Here is a 17488-nt window from a genome sequence, read left to right as displayed (position 1 = left end):
TTAGTATAAGGTATAAAAAATGTTAAATAAACTTCTGGAAAATCTGAAACTTATATTTGGTATATATGTAGATATTCACATTCGAACAGCAATTAATATAAAGTAAGAGCATTTGTAATGATGTAGAATAATGAGCATAATTTTTTTATTTTTTATCCTTGTCCTTGTCTTTGTCCTTCTCTTTCTCTCTTTCTTTATCTTTATCTTTGTTCTGTTGAAGAGACCCAACGGCTTGGCGGACGGCTTCCGAATGAGGATCAACACCTGGTAAATTTTCCAAAACTGATTGTAAAAATGCTGGATCAGACATAACAGCAGCATAATCCTCTTCAACTTCCATTGCTTCCTCTTTGAGAGATTCAAGTTCTTCTATAAAACAAAATAGATAATAATAATGTGCACACACGTGTACGTAGATATAAATAGTTATATAAGGATAATTTTCGTACGTTGATCTTGCATAGACATCTGCATTGCAAAAGCAATTTGTTCCTCTTCGGTCATACGTGCAAAATCCGGTGCATTTATGTTAGCAGGAGTAGCAGTATTGTCAGCAGTTGAAGACGAAGTTTCTGCACCCTCGAGTGACATAGCGAGTGCGCGCTTTAACATTGCCTCTTCGTTATGTACTTCTTTAATCGTTTCTGGCGGTTTATTTGTAGCCGCTTCATTAGCTTGTGCGCGTCGCGCTTCATCCTCTTGACGCTGTCGTTGTTCTTCCATTGAAACGCGCAATGCCTATATATATAGGATAAAGATGGTAAATAAAACAAAGAGTGGGAGTTTTATTAAGGAGCACAATTGCAAAATAACAAACCAATGCCAATTCTGGATCTTCATTTGGATCAACACCAAACTCATAAGCAGATCCTCCCATGCCTGTGCCACCCATTCCATCTTCTCCTTGAATTATAGGAGAAGAAATCAATGCATCAGACAAATGTGGCCCAGGTGGAACTGTGACCAAATGGCTCCCTGTTCCATCCTTTCCATTCAGAGCATTGATGAAAGCTGTCAGCACTTCATTATTAATGCTTTCTTCACCAAAACTAATCACATCCACATTAACTTTTTCCTTTTTTAATCTTTTTGCTAATTTCACAAGTTCTTTCTCATCAATTTCTATGGGACTACCAATGAAGGCCACAATACGCATTTTATGATTTTTACCTTGACGATGTTTCAGTGCCAACTGTTGATTTATTTTTGTTCATAGACATTACAATTATAAACTTTGTATAACATAACATAAGGATAATTAATATACTCACATGTGCAATTCGGATTCCTGTTATTAAACATAGATTACCATTTGGTTGGACTTGATGGAGTTTTGATAAAATCCTGCCCACATCGCTAGTAAGTGTAGCTAACACTTCAACACTGTTTAGAAGAATAAAGTTTAAATGAAAAAATAACAAATATTTTCTACCACTGGTATATAGGATATAGGTATTTAACATACTTAGCTAGTGTTATCAAGCCAACATTGTTTTCAGGATTCGAGCGCGTTTTTGAATGACAAACCAAATTAACAGCATCCTGTTGTGCTTGCAGTCGTGTCGGTAAAAAATCTCCATTTCTCATATAATCGCTGTTGTCGACACTATAAGCATTCCAAAATGTGTGAACGAAACGATAAACGTTTCGTGAACAGATTTAAAGGAAACTATTTTATCTTAGTCACATAACCTGTACAAGATTGATTTATACAAATCGAAATATTTATATCGCAATTTACTTATCGCTCATCATATTTGTAATTGCAAATATCTCATTTGCAATTAAATTTAGAATTAAATTTTACTTTCGCTAGATTTAATTCAAGAAGGAAAAGTTAATCGTGAATATACCATGAAGTATTTCAACTTTGCACTGTCACTCATCCTATCGTTTACAAATTGCCAAAATAGTTACCGTTAAAAGGCGTAGAAATATAATGATATGAAATTCAATGAAAATTAAGAAGATAAATTAAGAACGCAAAAAATGTAACGCCTCTTCCAAGCTTACAGCGAATAAATATCAAAAGCTTACCATATCATCGTACTTTCCAGTACCATCTTGGTTCGAATTACTAAAACGTTTCATTCCATTTCGTTCCGTTCTGTCATATTTACAGATAATTTTCTGTCTCGATCCATTTCATTCCGTTCCGTTCCGTTTCGTTTTACCTTTTTGATTTACTTGATTGTATGTTTTACGAAAAATTTCAGATATTAATGTATTTAAAATAAGTATAGTTAATCAATAATCATTGGCTGAAATGGAGAAAAATGATATTATGGGAAGGAGGAAAAAATAATATTGCGTGTACATATTAAAAATTATGTCGTACATACATATATATATGTATGTATGTATGTATGTATGTATATATGCATGTATATATATATAGTTTTCAATTAAATACAAATTACAAGATAAAATCATTTGTTTACGCTTAGATTAAAGACTTTTACCGCCTTTTGAGGCAATAAAATAAAACGGATAATGAAAAATCCTGAAGATGAAAAACATAGAAATGGAGAACGGACTTGATGGAAAATATAATATACACTTCCGCTCAAAGGTCTTAGGACATATATTTATACATTTTTAACAAAACTTCAGTATTTAGTGTAGATTATATGGATTTTTAAAGCTTGTTAATACAGTAACACTTTATGCATAAATTACTTTCTTTGTCCTATAAACTATACGTTTAAATTATTTCTTTGTATATTTTAACGATTATTTAATATTTTTTAATTTTAAAGTAAATATAACTGTCTTGAGACTTTCGAGCGGAGATGCATCAAGAGCGAATTAAAAAAGAAGAAAATAAAACAACGAATATAAGGAATTAAGGAGAAAAGGAATCGATGGTTGCGTCCAGTTGGAGTGTCGAGTATCTCGGTGTTTCATCCATTAGTGTTGCTTCTTCGTAAGTTGGTGGTTGATCATTATAACACCTTGATTTTAACATCTGTCTGTTTCGCCTTCTATTATTAAAAGTACGAATAATAACTATAAGCGGTCCTATAAGTAACATAACAACGCCGATCACAAGCATGGTTATAGCAATAGCCGTCCCGACTCGATTTACTGGGCGGCGTCGCGATTTTGTTTCATTCATGTTCTTTCCTATACTTTCGTCGGATATTTTATTATGTTCATGCTCGAAGAAATTTCTTTCAGTCAATTTGATCAAATTAGTCGTATCAAAGTCTTTCGATTCAAACGAGGCGCTTGGCGTACTATTATTTATTACAGTGTCTTCTGTCTCGTAAGGATTTTTATTGGAAGTAAGTGGTAAAATAACGTTCACTTTGTGATTTACTTTCTCTACTTCATTTCTGTTGTTTGAATAAATAGTCGAAGTTTGAGTCGAATGTACGTCTTTAGCATCTTGTTTTCGATGAATCGTCGTACGTCTTTTGATTGTTGATATCGTTCTAGATATTCCGCTGCCGATACTATCCGTTTTATCGGAAGCAAATAATTCGCGGGGCCACTGTTCACCTGATGTAGTATCGCCAGAATGATCAACAGCGATGTCTTCCCGCTGAGTTCCGATTTGAAATTTTATAATTTTAAAACGATTTTCTGTGACATTCGATTCTCGAAACAATTCACCTTCGTTCCATCTCGAGAATTTTTCCTGTGAAAATAGTATCCTCGAATGTTTCCTCATTTTTCTTATTTAAAAATATGTACAAAATCTCAAGTAATATGAATGATATGTGTATACTAATGTAATTAGATATTAAAACGTGTACATCTTTTATATATAGTTCGATAATTTTCTATCATTGGAAATACGATTGATTATCATTCAAGTATTAACTAAAAATCAATTTTAACTAAATATTAACTAAAAATGCTATTAAGTATTTACTTCAATTAAAAAAGATAATTGCGTGTTTATTTATAAAAGTAATATTTATCAAAACATTAATAATCAAAATATAATAATGCATATTTTTATAATCGATTAGAATATCGAACCTGCATGTTAATTGTATCATTTCGTGCTTTCGTCTTTTCACATAGCGAAATTACACCTTTTTGTAGAAATATGAATCCAATTATACTCCAGATAGTCAGCTGAAAGATGATTGTCAATTTTGTAGCCCATTTATTCATTTCTATATTTGAAGGCATCTTTAAAAAAAATGTCTCCCATAGATATCGTATGGCCCGCTTGCGCCTGAATCATTAAATAAAAAGTCAATAAGGCGACACATACCATGATAAAAGAAAATAATAAAATTATCTCACTATTGTTAACTTTTTATAATATGAACCGTATTTTTTTCATGATTTAAATAAAGGTAACTTATATTTGGTGTTTATAAGTTACTAAATGTTTAAATCCTGAAGGGCTCTCTAAGATGTCTTCAAGAGAGAAATAAAATTTTTAATATATTTGTAATCGTATCGTTGCCAACATTTAGAATGATTCAATGAATAATAAATAAACGATTTTTAAATAATAATTGAATAAGAATTTCATTAATACTGCAAATAAATTGAAAAGTCCTACTTAAATGGCGGGTGAAGTTATTTTAGTACCGTTATACAGAGTCGTTAATATATCCAACAAATATGGCAACACATAGTAGATAATTTAGTTATAAATACGTAATGAAAAGAAAAGAACAGCTGTATTGATAAGATTTACTTTTCTTGTAGTTCTATGTTATTAATAGAAAAATTAACTAATAAAAATGTTTTTCATCATTCTCCCTCTATTACGGTGCGCATATTTGTTGTTGGTTTGTTGGACGTGATCAGTCCGATAGCTTTTTTTTACCTTTACGTATCGCGTTTCTTCTCCTATAACGCACTGTATTAAAACGCTGTTGATAAAAGTTGATCGGCACGAATACATTACGATGGATTCCTTATATATCCGTGTCGATTTATACCGATCGATCATAACTGTGGCTGCACACTCGTTTAATTGCTTGCTCTAGCCATCCTTAAGATCGGCTAATCGTTCGATCAATTTGTCATCAAAGAGCAATGCATTCGTCATACGCTATACCACAGACAAGGTATAGGATAGACCTATCACTTTACAAGACTTTGTGTCCCATACTGAAGTACCGATCGTGCAAAAAATCAGAGCTTTTCTTGTGCCCTCTATGATTGAGAGCGTTGAGTTCTGGAATTACATAACATGTATATGTATTAATTGTTAGCAATTGTCATTGTTAGCTATCAACTTTTGCAAAGTCAACAAATTAAAAGGATTTTGTATAACAATGTGCTTCTGGTATAAAAATATACATATTTATAAAAAAAGCGAAGTAAAATGAAAAATCATTAAGAAATTATTTAGAACTTTGAAATAATTACTATTTCATTCAGAATTTTAGATTACTTCCAAAAATCGGAATATTTAACATTATAATTAAATTCCTGGTTTTTATACATTCGTACACATTTTCTCAAGTTTTCTATCTCATTCCAAATTCCTTCATAAAAGCTTAAATTTGAACATTATTGTGACTTGTAAAACTTCACTATAATAATATTAGTTTAATCGTACAAGATGACCGTGAGATTTCGTAATTTGTTTATCGTGGAAATTTACATGTTATTGAAAGTTTGATTAGATGCTTGGCTCTGAGTGAAAGGGAAATTATTCATTAAATTCAAAATTGATAAGCGAAACTGCAGCACATCATTCTGCTGTCCAAATTCGTAGGTAAATATCATATAACACTATGATGCAATATATACGAAATGGTATATTGCCATAAAGTGCTAATTTATCATTGTGCATACGCTATCTTTCAAAAATATACAAACACTTGCTTATTTTTGATAAGATGTATTTTAATTGCAGACGTAAATCTTTATAAGTATGTATAATATGTACGTATAGTGTTATATGTATATATTATATGATGTGATTAAATCTCTTTGAAAACCGGTATGTAAAGTAATAGTAAAGCGAGCGTTTTTAATTAATTGAATCTTCTAGAGATATTTTGTTATCTGACAAACTATTTATTCTCAGATTTTCAAATTTCTAAAAATTATGAGTTATCTAAACAAATTTTTCTAATAGAGAAATAAATAGAAAATGCAAAAGTGAAGGATCTATGCTTTAGCAATATCCGGTCACAATTTTATATATATTTTAAAAATATTATAGCTGATTATGGTTATTGATAATGCAAAATTCGCTCCATCCAATAATAAAGTGACGCCATCTATGTAATATAAGTAGCATATAAGGTTATCTGCCGAAAGAAATTCTGAAACTTATCATTTTCATCATTCATTATTTTTAATTAATATAACTGCTTATTTTTATTGGATATTTTCACCTGCCTCAAACTACGAAATCGTGACAATGTTGTGAAACAGCTTTTATGGCAATTTCAAGCTATAAAATAGGTGAATTTTTTAGGTAAGCAATAAAATGATCAAGTATAAAAACAAATTATCTGTCGTTTTGTAACTATGAACGTATATATATGTATACACATATAAAATGCGAGACAGTGGGGAATTTAAACTCGTAACTCGTCGAAAGAAACGTATACCTCATGTTCGAAATATATGCCATACGAGCACAATTTTAACCACTAACGATGACGATGGTGGAAATCTGAACATTAATTACGAAACACTGTTTGGGTAAGGATCTTTTACATACGCGTTCCTCGAAGGTGTGTATACAAACTTTTTTAATAACAATTCTATAATAATTTTCAGAAAGCTACTAGAGGCTGAAGTTGAAGTAAAAAATTCATCGTTTGCTGACAATGTTTTTCATTATTTAAAAGATTCTTTAACTGCTTTAAATAGCAGTGGCATTTGTGATATATTGTGCTATGGTTTGGGTCATTTTTCTACTCATAGATCCTCTAAATATCAATTGGCATTACTCTTATCTTTGAAAAAACATTATAATCCTCAAATTTATGTATATGACCCAGTTTTTTCTTCTGAAGAAATCAAGTTTCTGAAACAGCTTGATTTTAATGTTATAACAATTAATGAAGAATGCAAACGCATTATAGGTGATAATGTTACATTGGTATATATGCCACACTGTTCAGTACATTTAATCAACAATTTCCTTTATGCAAATTGGTGTAAAAACTTAAATAAGTGCATCCTCTTGACAAATAGTTTTTCAATAGTTGCTGATGACTTGAGAGAAACAAATAAGTCCAGTCCTATCGATTATGTCTTTCGTATTCGACCATACGTTACAGAAATTGCCTTACGAAATGATTTTATATATGAAGAAGTATTCAATGACTTAAGTATTCATACATTTCTTGAACAAAATATTAATGCAATTCCTGAGAGTTTTTGGAGTACACGAGAAAAGCCTTGCTATCAAGATATAGATATTGATTATTTGACTGCTAAGCAAACTAAGGAAATAGATGCTAAGAATTGTAATTATATCTTTTAAATGTATTATTAAGTAACTCTGGTAATTTTTTATATTGCTAATTTAAGTTATTGAGATATATATGTATATCTGTGCGTGTATTGATATATCATGTGCAAAGCAATTTAAGTAGTAAAGTAATTATTACATTTATTTCATAAGATTTTATAAAATTGTATAAATTAATATCATTACGATGCAAGAAAAAGTTAAAAGTAAATTAAACAGATTAAAAATTTTAAACAGATATTAATATTTGTTAACAAATAACTTTTTCTGTCTGTTATAGGTAACAAGCAAGATGAAATCTAATATCAAGTTGCTTCACACACTTATACAAGAAATTCAACGAACATCATCTCAACAAAAATCAAAAAATAATATTATGACGCAATACATTTTGGAGCAAGCACGATCCCATCGAGAAACGTCTGAAGTTTTGTGCAAAGCACGAGAAGAGCTAAAAAATTTAGCAGAAACATATCTTTGTTATCTAAACTCTCAACGAGTATGTAAAGAAATTCAAATCCGATATGCTGGTAAAGGAGAACGAAGTATTAAAGAAACCGCAGATCTCGTCGGATTTAAATTACCTCATGATCCGAAATGAATTCAATGGGAGTTAGTTTTAATTAAAATAATATAAATTTATCAGTAAAATATTTATTATTATTAATGGAATATAAAAGAACATAATTGTAAAAAATATCTATTATAATTATAAAAAATACAGTATAAAATTTTGATTTAAAAGACGAGTATAACTACATATTTTCACGAATATTGTTGACGAATGCATTTGGCTATGGTTGACAATTGCATATTACTAGTGCCTTCGTAAATAGTCCCAATTTTCGAATCTCTAAAATATTTTTCTTGAGGAAAATCCGTTGTGAATCCTACTCCACCCATAAAGTCGATGCATTTTGCGGTAACCCGTAAAGCCGTTTCTGGATTGAAAAAAAATATATAATAAATTTTGCGGTCAATATTTTAATATTTTACGATTGCCGTTAAAAAAGTAGAAAGAGAATATTAATTACCGGAAGCAACCAGTTTTGCCATGGCAGCCTCTTTTATTACATCTTTTTTGGCATCGACTAATCTGGCCGCATTGTAAACCAGTAACCTGGCACATTCAAGTTCAGTGGCCACTTGAGCAATTTGATGTTGCATAGACTACACACAAAAATTATACAATCTGAGTCTTAGTTTTGATATTCATTATATTAGAAATAATTTATCTATCTTATACTTGAAATGAGAATATGTCTTTTCCAAATTGTTTCCTTTCTAATGTGTATGGTATGGTAGCATCGAAGCAGCCTTGTGCTATACCAATCATTTGAGCTCCAATACCAATTCGTCCTTCATTTAAAAATTTTGCAGCGTATTTGTACCCTTGTCCAAGTTCTCCTAAGATATTTTCCTCAGGAACCTTAATTCAGGAGAGAACCAAACATTAAAAAAGTAAGCATCTATGAGCAATATTCGAACCATTTTTACATTCAAAAAATCATTTCATTTACTCTGACGTTGTCGAAGTGAATCATACATGTACCCGATGCTTTAATTCCTAGCTTATCTTCAGGTTTTGCGACTGTTAATCCAGGTGTATCTCGTTCTACAAAAAATGTTGTAATGCCACGGTATCCCTATTTAAAAGATTTTTTATTATTATCTGATAATATTGCTTATTTCCTTACAATTATAATTTAATTAAATCGCATTTTAAAAAATAAGTGATTGCGATAGAAAATTTTATAATAAACTCGTAAAAAAGGTCAGAGATCAAAGTTGAAAGTTCAAACATTTAGACGAATGCATTTGACAAAAATTTGAGAAGATACAGATAGCATGAAGTATACCATAGTCTGATTCAATCTATTAAAAACTGGTAAACAACGTTAAATACTATATGCGATTTTATTAAGTATCAATCAAAACGATAATTCTTATTGCAGGATCAAACAATATGAGTCGAGTCCGTATCGCTTCTTTTTTTCTATTTTTTTCTTCTTCTGTGTTCACAATTCTAAATTACAAACATAACTTAATAGAATAAGAATATTAAACTTACGGCAGAAGGATTTGCATTTGCGAAAACAAGGAACAAACCCGCAATATCGGAATTTGAAATCCACATTTTTGTTCCGTTTATAACATAATCAGATCCATCCTTTTTTGCTTCGGTTTTCAAAGAAAAGGCATCTGATCCTGAACCAGGCTCCGTAAGACAAAAACTTCCCGGCTAGAAAATGTAAAAGATAAAAACATTTTTGTTCTTTGAAATTATTTATAAGATGCTATCAGTTTCTTGCGCTTTGTTATTTAACTACTTTATTTAATTCGTTTACTTACGTGTTCTTGTACTAATCTCGGCAGATATTTTGCTTTCTGTTCTTCCGTGCCGACTTTCACAACTAATGAGTTCACTAAAGTATTGTGAATATCGACCAGAGCTGCCACAGCTCCACAAACTTTGCTAACTTCTTCAACGGTTAAAACCGTTGTCATGAAATTACACCCAGAACCACTGTATTTCTCCGGTACTTCGATGCCCATTAACTATCAATAGATTGATTAAATGTGTGTTATATTATGTGTTAATAAAAAAATACGAATAAAAGTTTGATAGCATAAATGTCTCGGATTAATTATTAATTGATAGTAGTTGATTCGAAAATTAATATATATATATATATATTATACTAATTTATATATATATTAATTCACTACAGAGATAGATAAAAAACTTACACCATTTTCGAAAAGTGCTCGTACTACAGCATCGTCTATTTTTCCCTCTTTTTCCATCTTTCGCACAAGCGGAGCAATTTCCTCTTTAGCCAATTTAGCAACTAAGAAATTTTGCGAAATTTATATTTCGTACGTAGATATTTAAGAAGCATAGTTTGTGACAATTAATCAAGTAAAAGATGATGAAGCATGTGGTATCTATGATTATATGAGTAATCTATGAAATGCGCAGAATATTCGATAATAACAATAATCTTACCACTTTCTTTCATCAAAAGTTCTTCTTCTGTAAACTGAGTTAAAGGGCCAGGACAGTGATGTAATTGTTTTATACAAGTGGTCAGATGCCTATTGCTATACATTTTTCGTGATATCTGAAAATTGATTTCATCGAACCTGTTTTAATTTTGAGTATGTATATATATTACGATACGAATATTTGAAATTACGTCTTCAGACTATTATAAAGTATATCTCTTTAAAAAAAATGGTGTTTGATTATAATAAATGAAAATATCGATTCGAGAATTTGATTTGTAACGTTAAAATCTGTAGTGTTCTAAAAAATGTAAAATATAGCGAAATAAGAAAGCATTAGGAATATCAACAAATGAAAATTGTATTATTATAAAAAAAAAAAGAAGAATACAAGAAGAATTGTACAATAATAGTTAGGCTGCGCAGTTTAAGCAAATAAAAATGTTTAATAATATATTAGAATAGAATAGACAAGTTCTCATTAAATTAGTAACAGTTTTTTTTCTTTAAAAGTTTTATTAAATTTCAAACTTTTACATGCCACGTCATCGAAATTACTTCTTTCTCTCGTTCTATATTGAAATTATTAAAATTGTTAGTTAAAAATTACATAGTCATTATTAGGAACGCACGATAGATGCACAAATCTCTGAGAAACATACACGTACATACATACCTGTTTAATTGAAGATGTGAATAAATTCATATTTGGTTTAATACTTATTTTATAAAACTCTAAAACACTTTTTAACAACAATTTAATTTCGATGGTATTCACGAAAATTCCAGCTGGACACTGCGTATATGCGATGTATCACTGTCTTAGAAAATTTACTAATTCAAATCGTAAGGAACGTAAATCAGTATGTTGTTGATCGGACAGCAGATGAAAGACTGTATCATTGACTCGATTGTAACACTGTGCCTACGTATCTGCTACCACTTGTTCCTATATACAACACATAAACATGTTCCAAACAGGTTCTTATGTAACAGGAATAATAGGAAGAAATCCTTGTCCATTTTATCCAAATTTATGTTGAGTTTATTCAAAGAAATTTCAAAGGCATGACAATTACAACTTATATAGTTATGTTTCCTAAATCGAGGTTAAATACATTATTATCTTCCTATGTTTTTGTGTAGAATATAAAACATTGCGTGCACATACATATTATATACGGGATGTCCCAGTTGTTTGCTATCACACATTGCTAGTACATTCTAAGGCTAAGTTAAGATAAGAAAAAAGTGTCACATAATGTACAGCATTAGAAACATTGATAAGAAGTTACAACAAAAAAAAAAAAAAAGAACATACAAAATAAGCTGTAACGAACGTATGTTACTTCGGTACAAGGAATGAATAAATCAAGGATATTTACATCTAATAATAGTCAGAAGATCTCATAAAATTTTTACAACATATTGTTCATCATTCCTGTTAAATAAAAGATTGCGATAATTGAATTTATTACTCATCCGAAGATATTGTTTATTACTCGTCGGAGTTATATAAAATGTATTAAAATAAAGAAAATATGGAAAGAAAGATGGGAATCATATATGAAAATACTAAATATCTGTTTAACAATAATTCTCGTTAAATCGAGATATGGAATCATATCTTATTTATGAAGTTTATCGATGTACTTTAACCTTCTAACCCACAAAGAATGTTATTCAGTTTATGATTGAATCATATATGTAGACTCTTTTATATGATTCGGCAGGGTACTCTACAAATCTCACAAAAAAATTTAATAAAAAATATCACTTGCAATTAGTTTAGTTGCTAATTAGCTAGATCTATTTCTTTTTAAAACAACCAACAAGCTCCAAACTTTTGTAATCGTTGGTAAGCTTGTTTGTCTGTTTAAAATGATCAGTTTGTTGATCATCAAACGACGTAGGAAATCACGTTTTCTGGACTACGCAAGAATATCGCTTATACAGAATGTTCCAGTCATCGTGGTACACAATCAACAAGGGAGTAGTTCTACGTGAAAAAGTATGTAAATCAAAAAAATATAATATTAAAATTTCTTTAATGTTGGAATTATGAAATAAAACTAAGTATGCACTGTTTGCTTAAATGAACCGTTTCTGATTCGCTACAAAAAAAGATACAGTAAGCAACAAGAGATCTAACTTCTATACTATTTGTTAATAACATTTTGTTAAATATTTTTCTTTAAAAAAAGCTGTGCAATTATATCATTAACTAAATAGTGTTCCTTGTCAGTATTATTTAGCCCGCCGTTTGGCGAACATAAGCGCTCGAGCGATGCTCAGACCAGTTACGGCCAGTGACACTTGACTATCATTCTGAGTGGGGAGTAATACTATAGATTCGTATAGCTCAAACTATAAACTGACAATATGTATAATATAGTACCTTTAAAAGCATGCGATCCGTTCTACGGTACTACTACATTGCCCGTTATATTACTACGAAACCCGGTTTGCTGCCCGCCGATTTGTTTATGCTCGGACCGCTTTAATCCAGCTATTCTATGTTAATGATCGATAATTCAAATATTACGAATAATATTAACATATTAAACATTCATTGATAAAATTAATTTCATTTTATTTTATTGTAGCTACTTCAAATTAATAACTTATTAATAGCAGTAGGTATATTCTTTGTGAAGCGCATTGTTTAAAATTTTCAAAGCATGCGATCCAAATCGAACGATGTATATCAAAAGTGTACACATATATATGTATATTTGCATTGATAGAATATGAGGAAAGAGAAATGAATTGAATACATAAGTGAATGGATAAACACATGTATATATGAGAAGTATATGTTGCATTAAAATTAAGATGTAAAACGATATATTATTCGATATAACTATTGCTATATAGAATTATGTAGGGAAGGAAATATTAAGATTAACTTGTAATTATAATATTTCAATCTGCATTGTCAATTTATTAATAAATGACAAAGGTTCTACCTTTTCTTGTTTAAAGTATTTTATATTGCCGCAGTAAAAAAATATTATCGATTAATCGTAACATATCGACTTTCGATGATTTTTGGTACATACGTATTGTACGTAATATTTCATTGGTTGTACAAAACTCGAACGTTTTGATTGGACGGTAACTTGAAAGGCAGCCAATCAGACGGTATATTTTCGAGAAGCGATTTCTCATTGGGTCGCTTTCAGATTAGTTGCGCAGCAGTATTGTGCGCACGATCCGCGTGCCCATTGTACAATTAGTTGGAGGAAAAAAGCAGGAATGCGGAGCAGTGTACAGACGAAGACGAAATATTCACACTTGATAACCAAGTTTTAATACATCGTTTATGAGAATCGACCTCTATACACAGTCGAAAGGGGGCCAAGTATGAGTATTCTGACTGACATAAATACATGTTATATAATATAAATAAATTATAAAAGCATAGGTTAAAAAGTAGAGCTGATTGGAAAAGTAAATACAGAAGGAGAAAAGGAGATATAAAGCTCGAAGTGGTTGTAACGAAAGTGGTGAACAGAAGATAGAGGTGGAAGTGGAAGTGGAAGTGGTGGTGGTAGGAATAGTAGTGGTGGTAGTAGGAGCGAAGCTACTAGGAGGTGGAGGAGGAGGCTTGGGGAAGGTTTGCCAGCCGCCGGAAGAGCATCGACGGCGACGGGGGCGGGGAAGCTGTCCACCGAACGGAACGACCGCTCGGTGATACGAACAGCGAGTCGAACGGTTCCCCAAACGAATACGGATATATCGATCATTGACGATAGTTGCCGATTTTGCGCTAGGTAAGTCGCTACTTCACTAACTAATAGTAAAAAATACCACTGTAAATACGAATCACTTGGAAAGTTCCAACACTCTGTACGAGAGAACGTGGTTCGAAATAATTGACAAGAATGACGTAGCGTAAGGGGTGTGTCGTACCGTGCCGAGTTGTGTAGAGTCGAGTCGAGTCGATTGAGCGGCAATCTTGGATATTTTTTTCTACATGTGTAGACATGTTTTGCGAATGTATTGTTTCACAATTTCGCCTATCGTGTTTCTTCTCATCGGTTTAAATATATTTAAGAAAAGTACGTCGATAATTACTGTCAAGATACTCGCTGTCATAATTGCGCCATTGAAACCCATTACTCACCATTGCTGTATCGCCATTTGCATTGTTAAATCATTGACCTTCTTTTATTTCTATATTCGTGTTAAACATACAGTTCTAATGAAAAATTTAACCTTAAACGCGATTGCAATTTGCTACTCCATTCTTTCACTTAACATAATGTTTCATAGCATTGCGTAAACTATGACCGGCGGGAACCATTCAGTTGAAACTAAAAACTATATTCATTTCAGGTTTTTATTTCCTGAATTTAAAAGTTGATATTATTTTAGTGTTCTATATGGAGGTTGTCTCTACGATGATAAATAAGTGTGTCATTATTTGAACAGCAGGCGAGACTCAGTTTCCTTTCGTTATTCTCTACGTGTATTTAATCAATTGGTTACACTGCTCCGCCTAGTAGTGTCAGGACAAAAAAGCTCGACAAGGTGTAACCAGTGTACAAGTTGATTCTCTTTTATGCTATTAAATTTACTTCTGAATGTCGCGGGCGCGCACGGTTGTGTACACGAAATTGCTCGCGTTTGTTTGTAGAGGATTAAATTGACATACATGTAGTGGTCATTTGGGCGTATTCACACGAATAACCATACGCTGAGTTCGTCTCAACGTCCTTATGATCGAATTCGTAAATGGTGGGAAAATAACAATGCAACGCGGATATTCTCGTGTAGGCAAGTGTCTTAAACAAAAATCTTAAATCATCGCCAATTTTACCGTGAAAAGTATTATTTAACACGTAGGTCCAATAGGTTGCTGCATAATCGTTGACGTCTTTTTTTTTGTTACAAACTCCAGACCGCCCGCGCGCAATCTATCGTCGCTTGGAAATAAACTTGCTACTCTCGAGTTTCGATTCTATAGTAGGCACGCTCACCTGTGCGTTTGCTAGTGTGTTGATTTATCTCTTCATCTTTTTTCAACTTTTGATTGATTTAAATGCATTTCACTTGAATTTACCTGTAATTATAATTTGCTGTTCCTCTAAATCTTATTACATATTTTTGAACAGTATTACTATTCGAAATATTATTTCATTGAAAATAATGTTATTATTAATGATGGAAAACGAATTTAAGTAAAACGTATATAATAACAAATGGTTCGTTATTTCGTTAAAAGATCTGTTCTACGAATGTACTATATTGACGTAGACTACAACGATCGTGCCTTTCATTATGCCCGGGCAAACGTAGTATCGCCCAACGAGCACCGATAGTAAGCTTTACGTTTTAAGTTATGACATCATCGCGGCGAGAAACAGCGGACGCGTCGCATTAAGTATCTCGCGCGCAATACGCGCATTCAGTTCACTATCTCGATAGTTCAATACATTATCTACGTTTTTCATCCTAATTGGCTCCTTTCCACGAAATACTAATAGGTCTCGTAACTTGTTTGACCAGTTTTTATATTTTTCTCAAAAAACACATATTTAAACAGACGTATAAATTTAATAATTATTCTTATGAAATATACGAGAAAGCGAAAAATTGATATCGTCATGATACAGATAAATGTTAGCAAGGTAATGTCGATTAACCGTGAATGGCTAGAATTCAATTGGCGTTCGTTGACGAACGTTAATTGAAGGAATGACATTACTTGGTCATAATGAATTATGTACGTACGTAAGATAAAGAAGTTGTTTAAAATAAGAAATCTTTTTAGGTTTTTTCTTTCCGCTAATTAAATATTCAGATAAAATAATATAAAATAATTTAATAAACATTTATATCTTTTATCTGTCACATACTAATCAATAAAATTTAATGTAAAAATTAACCAAGTTAGGATACATATAATACAAGAGAAAAATCATATTAATATTTAAAATATATAATAATGTAAATATGGATAGAACTTTGTAATAGTGATTGCTATTGTTATATCATATATACTGTTTATGATTAATCTTGAAAGTAAATTTTATTGGTGAACGTATGAGAAATAAAATTTATATTATTATATATCTCAAATATTGGTATAGCAATATAACAATTTGCTTTTTATAAAATAACACAATGACTTTAATATTAAACAACGTGCATTATTCGATCAATAACTTAAACTGCAGTACTTTTTATTTATTTCAACGTAGCATATAGTTACAGAATTTTGTTCATATTTTAAAATAGGTAGTATTATTTTTTAAAAATGTAGAAGTAATAAATTATAATTACGTTTACTGAAATTAAAAAGAACTGAGGAAATTGTTAAATAAAATCCTTTTCTCCACCATTGTGTGTACGATAACGTTTGGAACGAAATCGATAAAGTGAGCGGTAAAAAAGCAGTTGAATAGAAAATCGTTCTAGACATAGTGGCAAACATATTTCGTATGAGCAGTAAAAGAATTTGTAGAACGATCTCTGCAATTTGCCTGTTTAGAGTAGAATTTGCGGAAGTTGAGAATTTGGGTTAAGCATACGCTTCCGAATTATCAAGAGCCGTTAAACAAGGTTATTAGCAATACTCTAGTGTATGGTGCTTGACACGTCTAACGATGAACAGATGCAATACAAAATATACTTATTTTCTTACTGTACGAACTAATTTAAATAATAATATACCAAAGCAACCTTTTCTCTTCTTTATAATTGTATTATAAATTCGTATTATAGAAACAGTTCGTGTTATTCAGTGCTCAGATTTTTCTATGTTTTCTGAGCAATCATTGGTTGGATAAGTTTAAAAAAAAGAAAAAATAAAGCACACATTAAATATGTAATCTTCAACAGCATTAGTTCTATATGTCCGTATTACATTTCTTTTATTAACCAAATATTCTTAGTAGTCTGACGACACTTATAAGTATTATTCTTGTCACAATTATGCTCCAATGGTTTTAAGATGTATCTATTTTTAGCATACGTGTTATTTTAAACAGACTTGAAATATCAGAAATAAAGATGGCGGCAAAAAATCAAGAGGACATAATCTAGAATATAAGA

The 17488-nt window shown here is 31.0% G+C and overlaps 4 protein-coding genes across 6 annotated transcripts; 1 reads left to right on the top strand and 3 right to left on the bottom strand.

The window, feature by feature from the left end:
* Positions 1-32: 32 nt before the first annotated feature.
* On the bottom strand, positions 33-2198 carry Rpn10 (regulatory particle non-ATPase 10). The gene is made up of 6 exons (XM_069121551.1): positions 2038-2198; positions 1466-1606; positions 1272-1383; positions 818-1192; positions 450-738; positions 33-369 (listed from the first exon to the last, which is right to left on the bottom strand). The coding sequence occupies exons 1-6, from the start codon at positions 2061-2063 to the stop codon at positions 146-148; spliced, it is 1167 nt and encodes a 388-aa protein (XP_068977652.1). The 5' UTR covers positions 2064-2198; the 3' UTR covers positions 33-145.
* Positions 2199-2314: 116 nt separating this feature from the next.
* On the bottom strand, positions 2315-5083 carry LOC138183970 (uncharacterized). Of its 2 annotated transcripts, none has more exons than XM_069121552.1 (3): positions 4799-5083; positions 3991-4089; positions 2315-3643 (listed from the first exon to the last, which is right to left on the bottom strand). In XM_069121552.1, the coding sequence occupies exons 1-3, from the start codon at positions 4922-4924 to the stop codon at positions 2846-2848; spliced, it is 1023 nt and encodes a 340-aa protein (XP_068977653.1). In that variant the 5' UTR covers positions 4925-5083; the 3' UTR covers positions 2315-2845. The 2 variants fall into 2 exon arrangements, with proteins under 2 accessions (XP_068977653.1, XP_068977654.1); XM_069121553.1 differs by having other exon boundaries at positions 3991-4192; positions 4799-5080.
* A 1104-nt stretch (positions 5084-6187) lies between these two features.
* LOC138183976 (protein FMC1 homolog) lies at positions 6188-9635 on the top strand. 2 transcript variants are annotated; one of them, XM_069121570.1, is made up of 4 exons: positions 6188-6409; positions 6505-6639; positions 6718-6839; positions 7698-7852. In XM_069121570.1, the coding sequence occupies exons 1-4, from the start codon at positions 6372-6374 to the stop codon at positions 7718-7720; spliced, it is 318 nt and encodes a 105-aa protein (XP_068977671.1). In that variant the 5' UTR covers positions 6188-6371; the 3' UTR covers positions 7721-7852. The 2 variants fall into 2 exon arrangements, with proteins under 2 accessions (XP_068977671.1, XP_068977672.1); XM_069121571.1 differs by lacking the exons at positions 6188-6409; positions 6505-6639; positions 6718-6839 and adding an exon at positions 6916-7042 and having other exon boundaries at positions 7698-9635.
* On the bottom strand, positions 8056-11587 carry LOC138183968 (short/branched chain specific acyl-CoA dehydrogenase, mitochondrial). The gene is made up of 9 exons (XM_069121550.1): positions 11103-11587; positions 10428-10542; positions 10169-10269; positions 9770-9976; positions 9489-9659; positions 8938-9063; positions 8664-8846; positions 8452-8587; positions 8056-8358 (listed from the first exon to the last, which is right to left on the bottom strand). The coding sequence occupies exons 1-9, from the start codon at positions 11130-11132 to the stop codon at positions 8183-8185; spliced, it is 1245 nt and encodes a 414-aa protein (XP_068977651.1). The 5' UTR covers positions 11133-11587; the 3' UTR covers positions 8056-8182.
* Positions 11588-17488: the final 5901 nt, after the last annotated feature.

This window comes from Bombus flavifrons, chromosome 10 (assembly GCF_040668555.2).
Source record: "Bombus flavifrons isolate JBK064 chromosome 10, iyBomFlav1_principal, whole genome shotgun sequence".
Lineage (NCBI taxonomy): Eukaryota > Metazoa > Arthropoda > Insecta > Hymenoptera > Apidae > Bombus > Bombus flavifrons.
The sequence above is the reverse complement of the archived record's forward strand: the minus strand, read 5'-3'. Positions and strand labels throughout refer to the sequence as shown.

Coding starts and splice junctions, on each gene's coding strand:
- Rpn10 (XM_069121551.1), bottom strand. CDS start 2,063: ATGGTACTGGAAAGTACGATGATATG. Junction 1,607..2,037: donor CTGGAAAGTACGATGATATG/GTAAGCTTTTGA, acceptor GAATGCTTATAG/TGTCGACAACAGCGATTATA. Junction 370..449: donor GATGTCTATGCAAGATCAAC/GTACGAAAATTA, acceptor TTTGTTTTATAG/AAGAACTTGAATCTCTCAAA.
- LOC138183970 (XM_069121552.1), bottom strand. CDS start 4,924: ATGATCGATCGGTATAAATCGACACGGATATATAAGGAATCCATCGTA. Junction 4,090..4,798: donor AAGAAACGCGATACGTAAAG/GTAAAAAAAAGC, acceptor ATCATCTTTCAG/CTGACTATCTGGAGTATAAT. Junction 3,644..3,990: donor ATGATACAATTAACATGCAG/GTTCGATATTCT, acceptor CTATTTTCACAG/GAAAAATTCTCGAGATGGAA.
- LOC138183976 (XM_069121570.1), top strand. CDS start 6,372: ATGGCAATTTCAAGCTATAAAATAGGTGAATTTTTTAG. Junction 6,410..6,504: donor AAAATAGGTGAATTTTTTAG/GTAAGCAATAAA, acceptor AATGCGAGACAG/TGGGGAATTTAAACTCGTAA. Junction 6,640..6,717: donor AATTACGAAACACTGTTTGG/GTAAGGATCTTT, acceptor AATAATTTTCAG/AAAGCTACTAGAGGCTGAAG.
- LOC138183968 (XM_069121550.1), bottom strand. CDS start 11,132: ATGAATTTATTCACATCTTCAATTAAACAG. Junction 9,977..10,168: donor GAGCACTTTTCGAAAATGGT/GTAAGTTTTTTA, acceptor ATCTATTGATAG/TTAATGGGCATCGAAGTACC. Junction 9,660..9,769: donor CGAGATTAGTACAAGAACAC/GTAAGTAAACGA, acceptor TACATTTTCTAG/CCGGGAAGTTTTTGTCTTAC.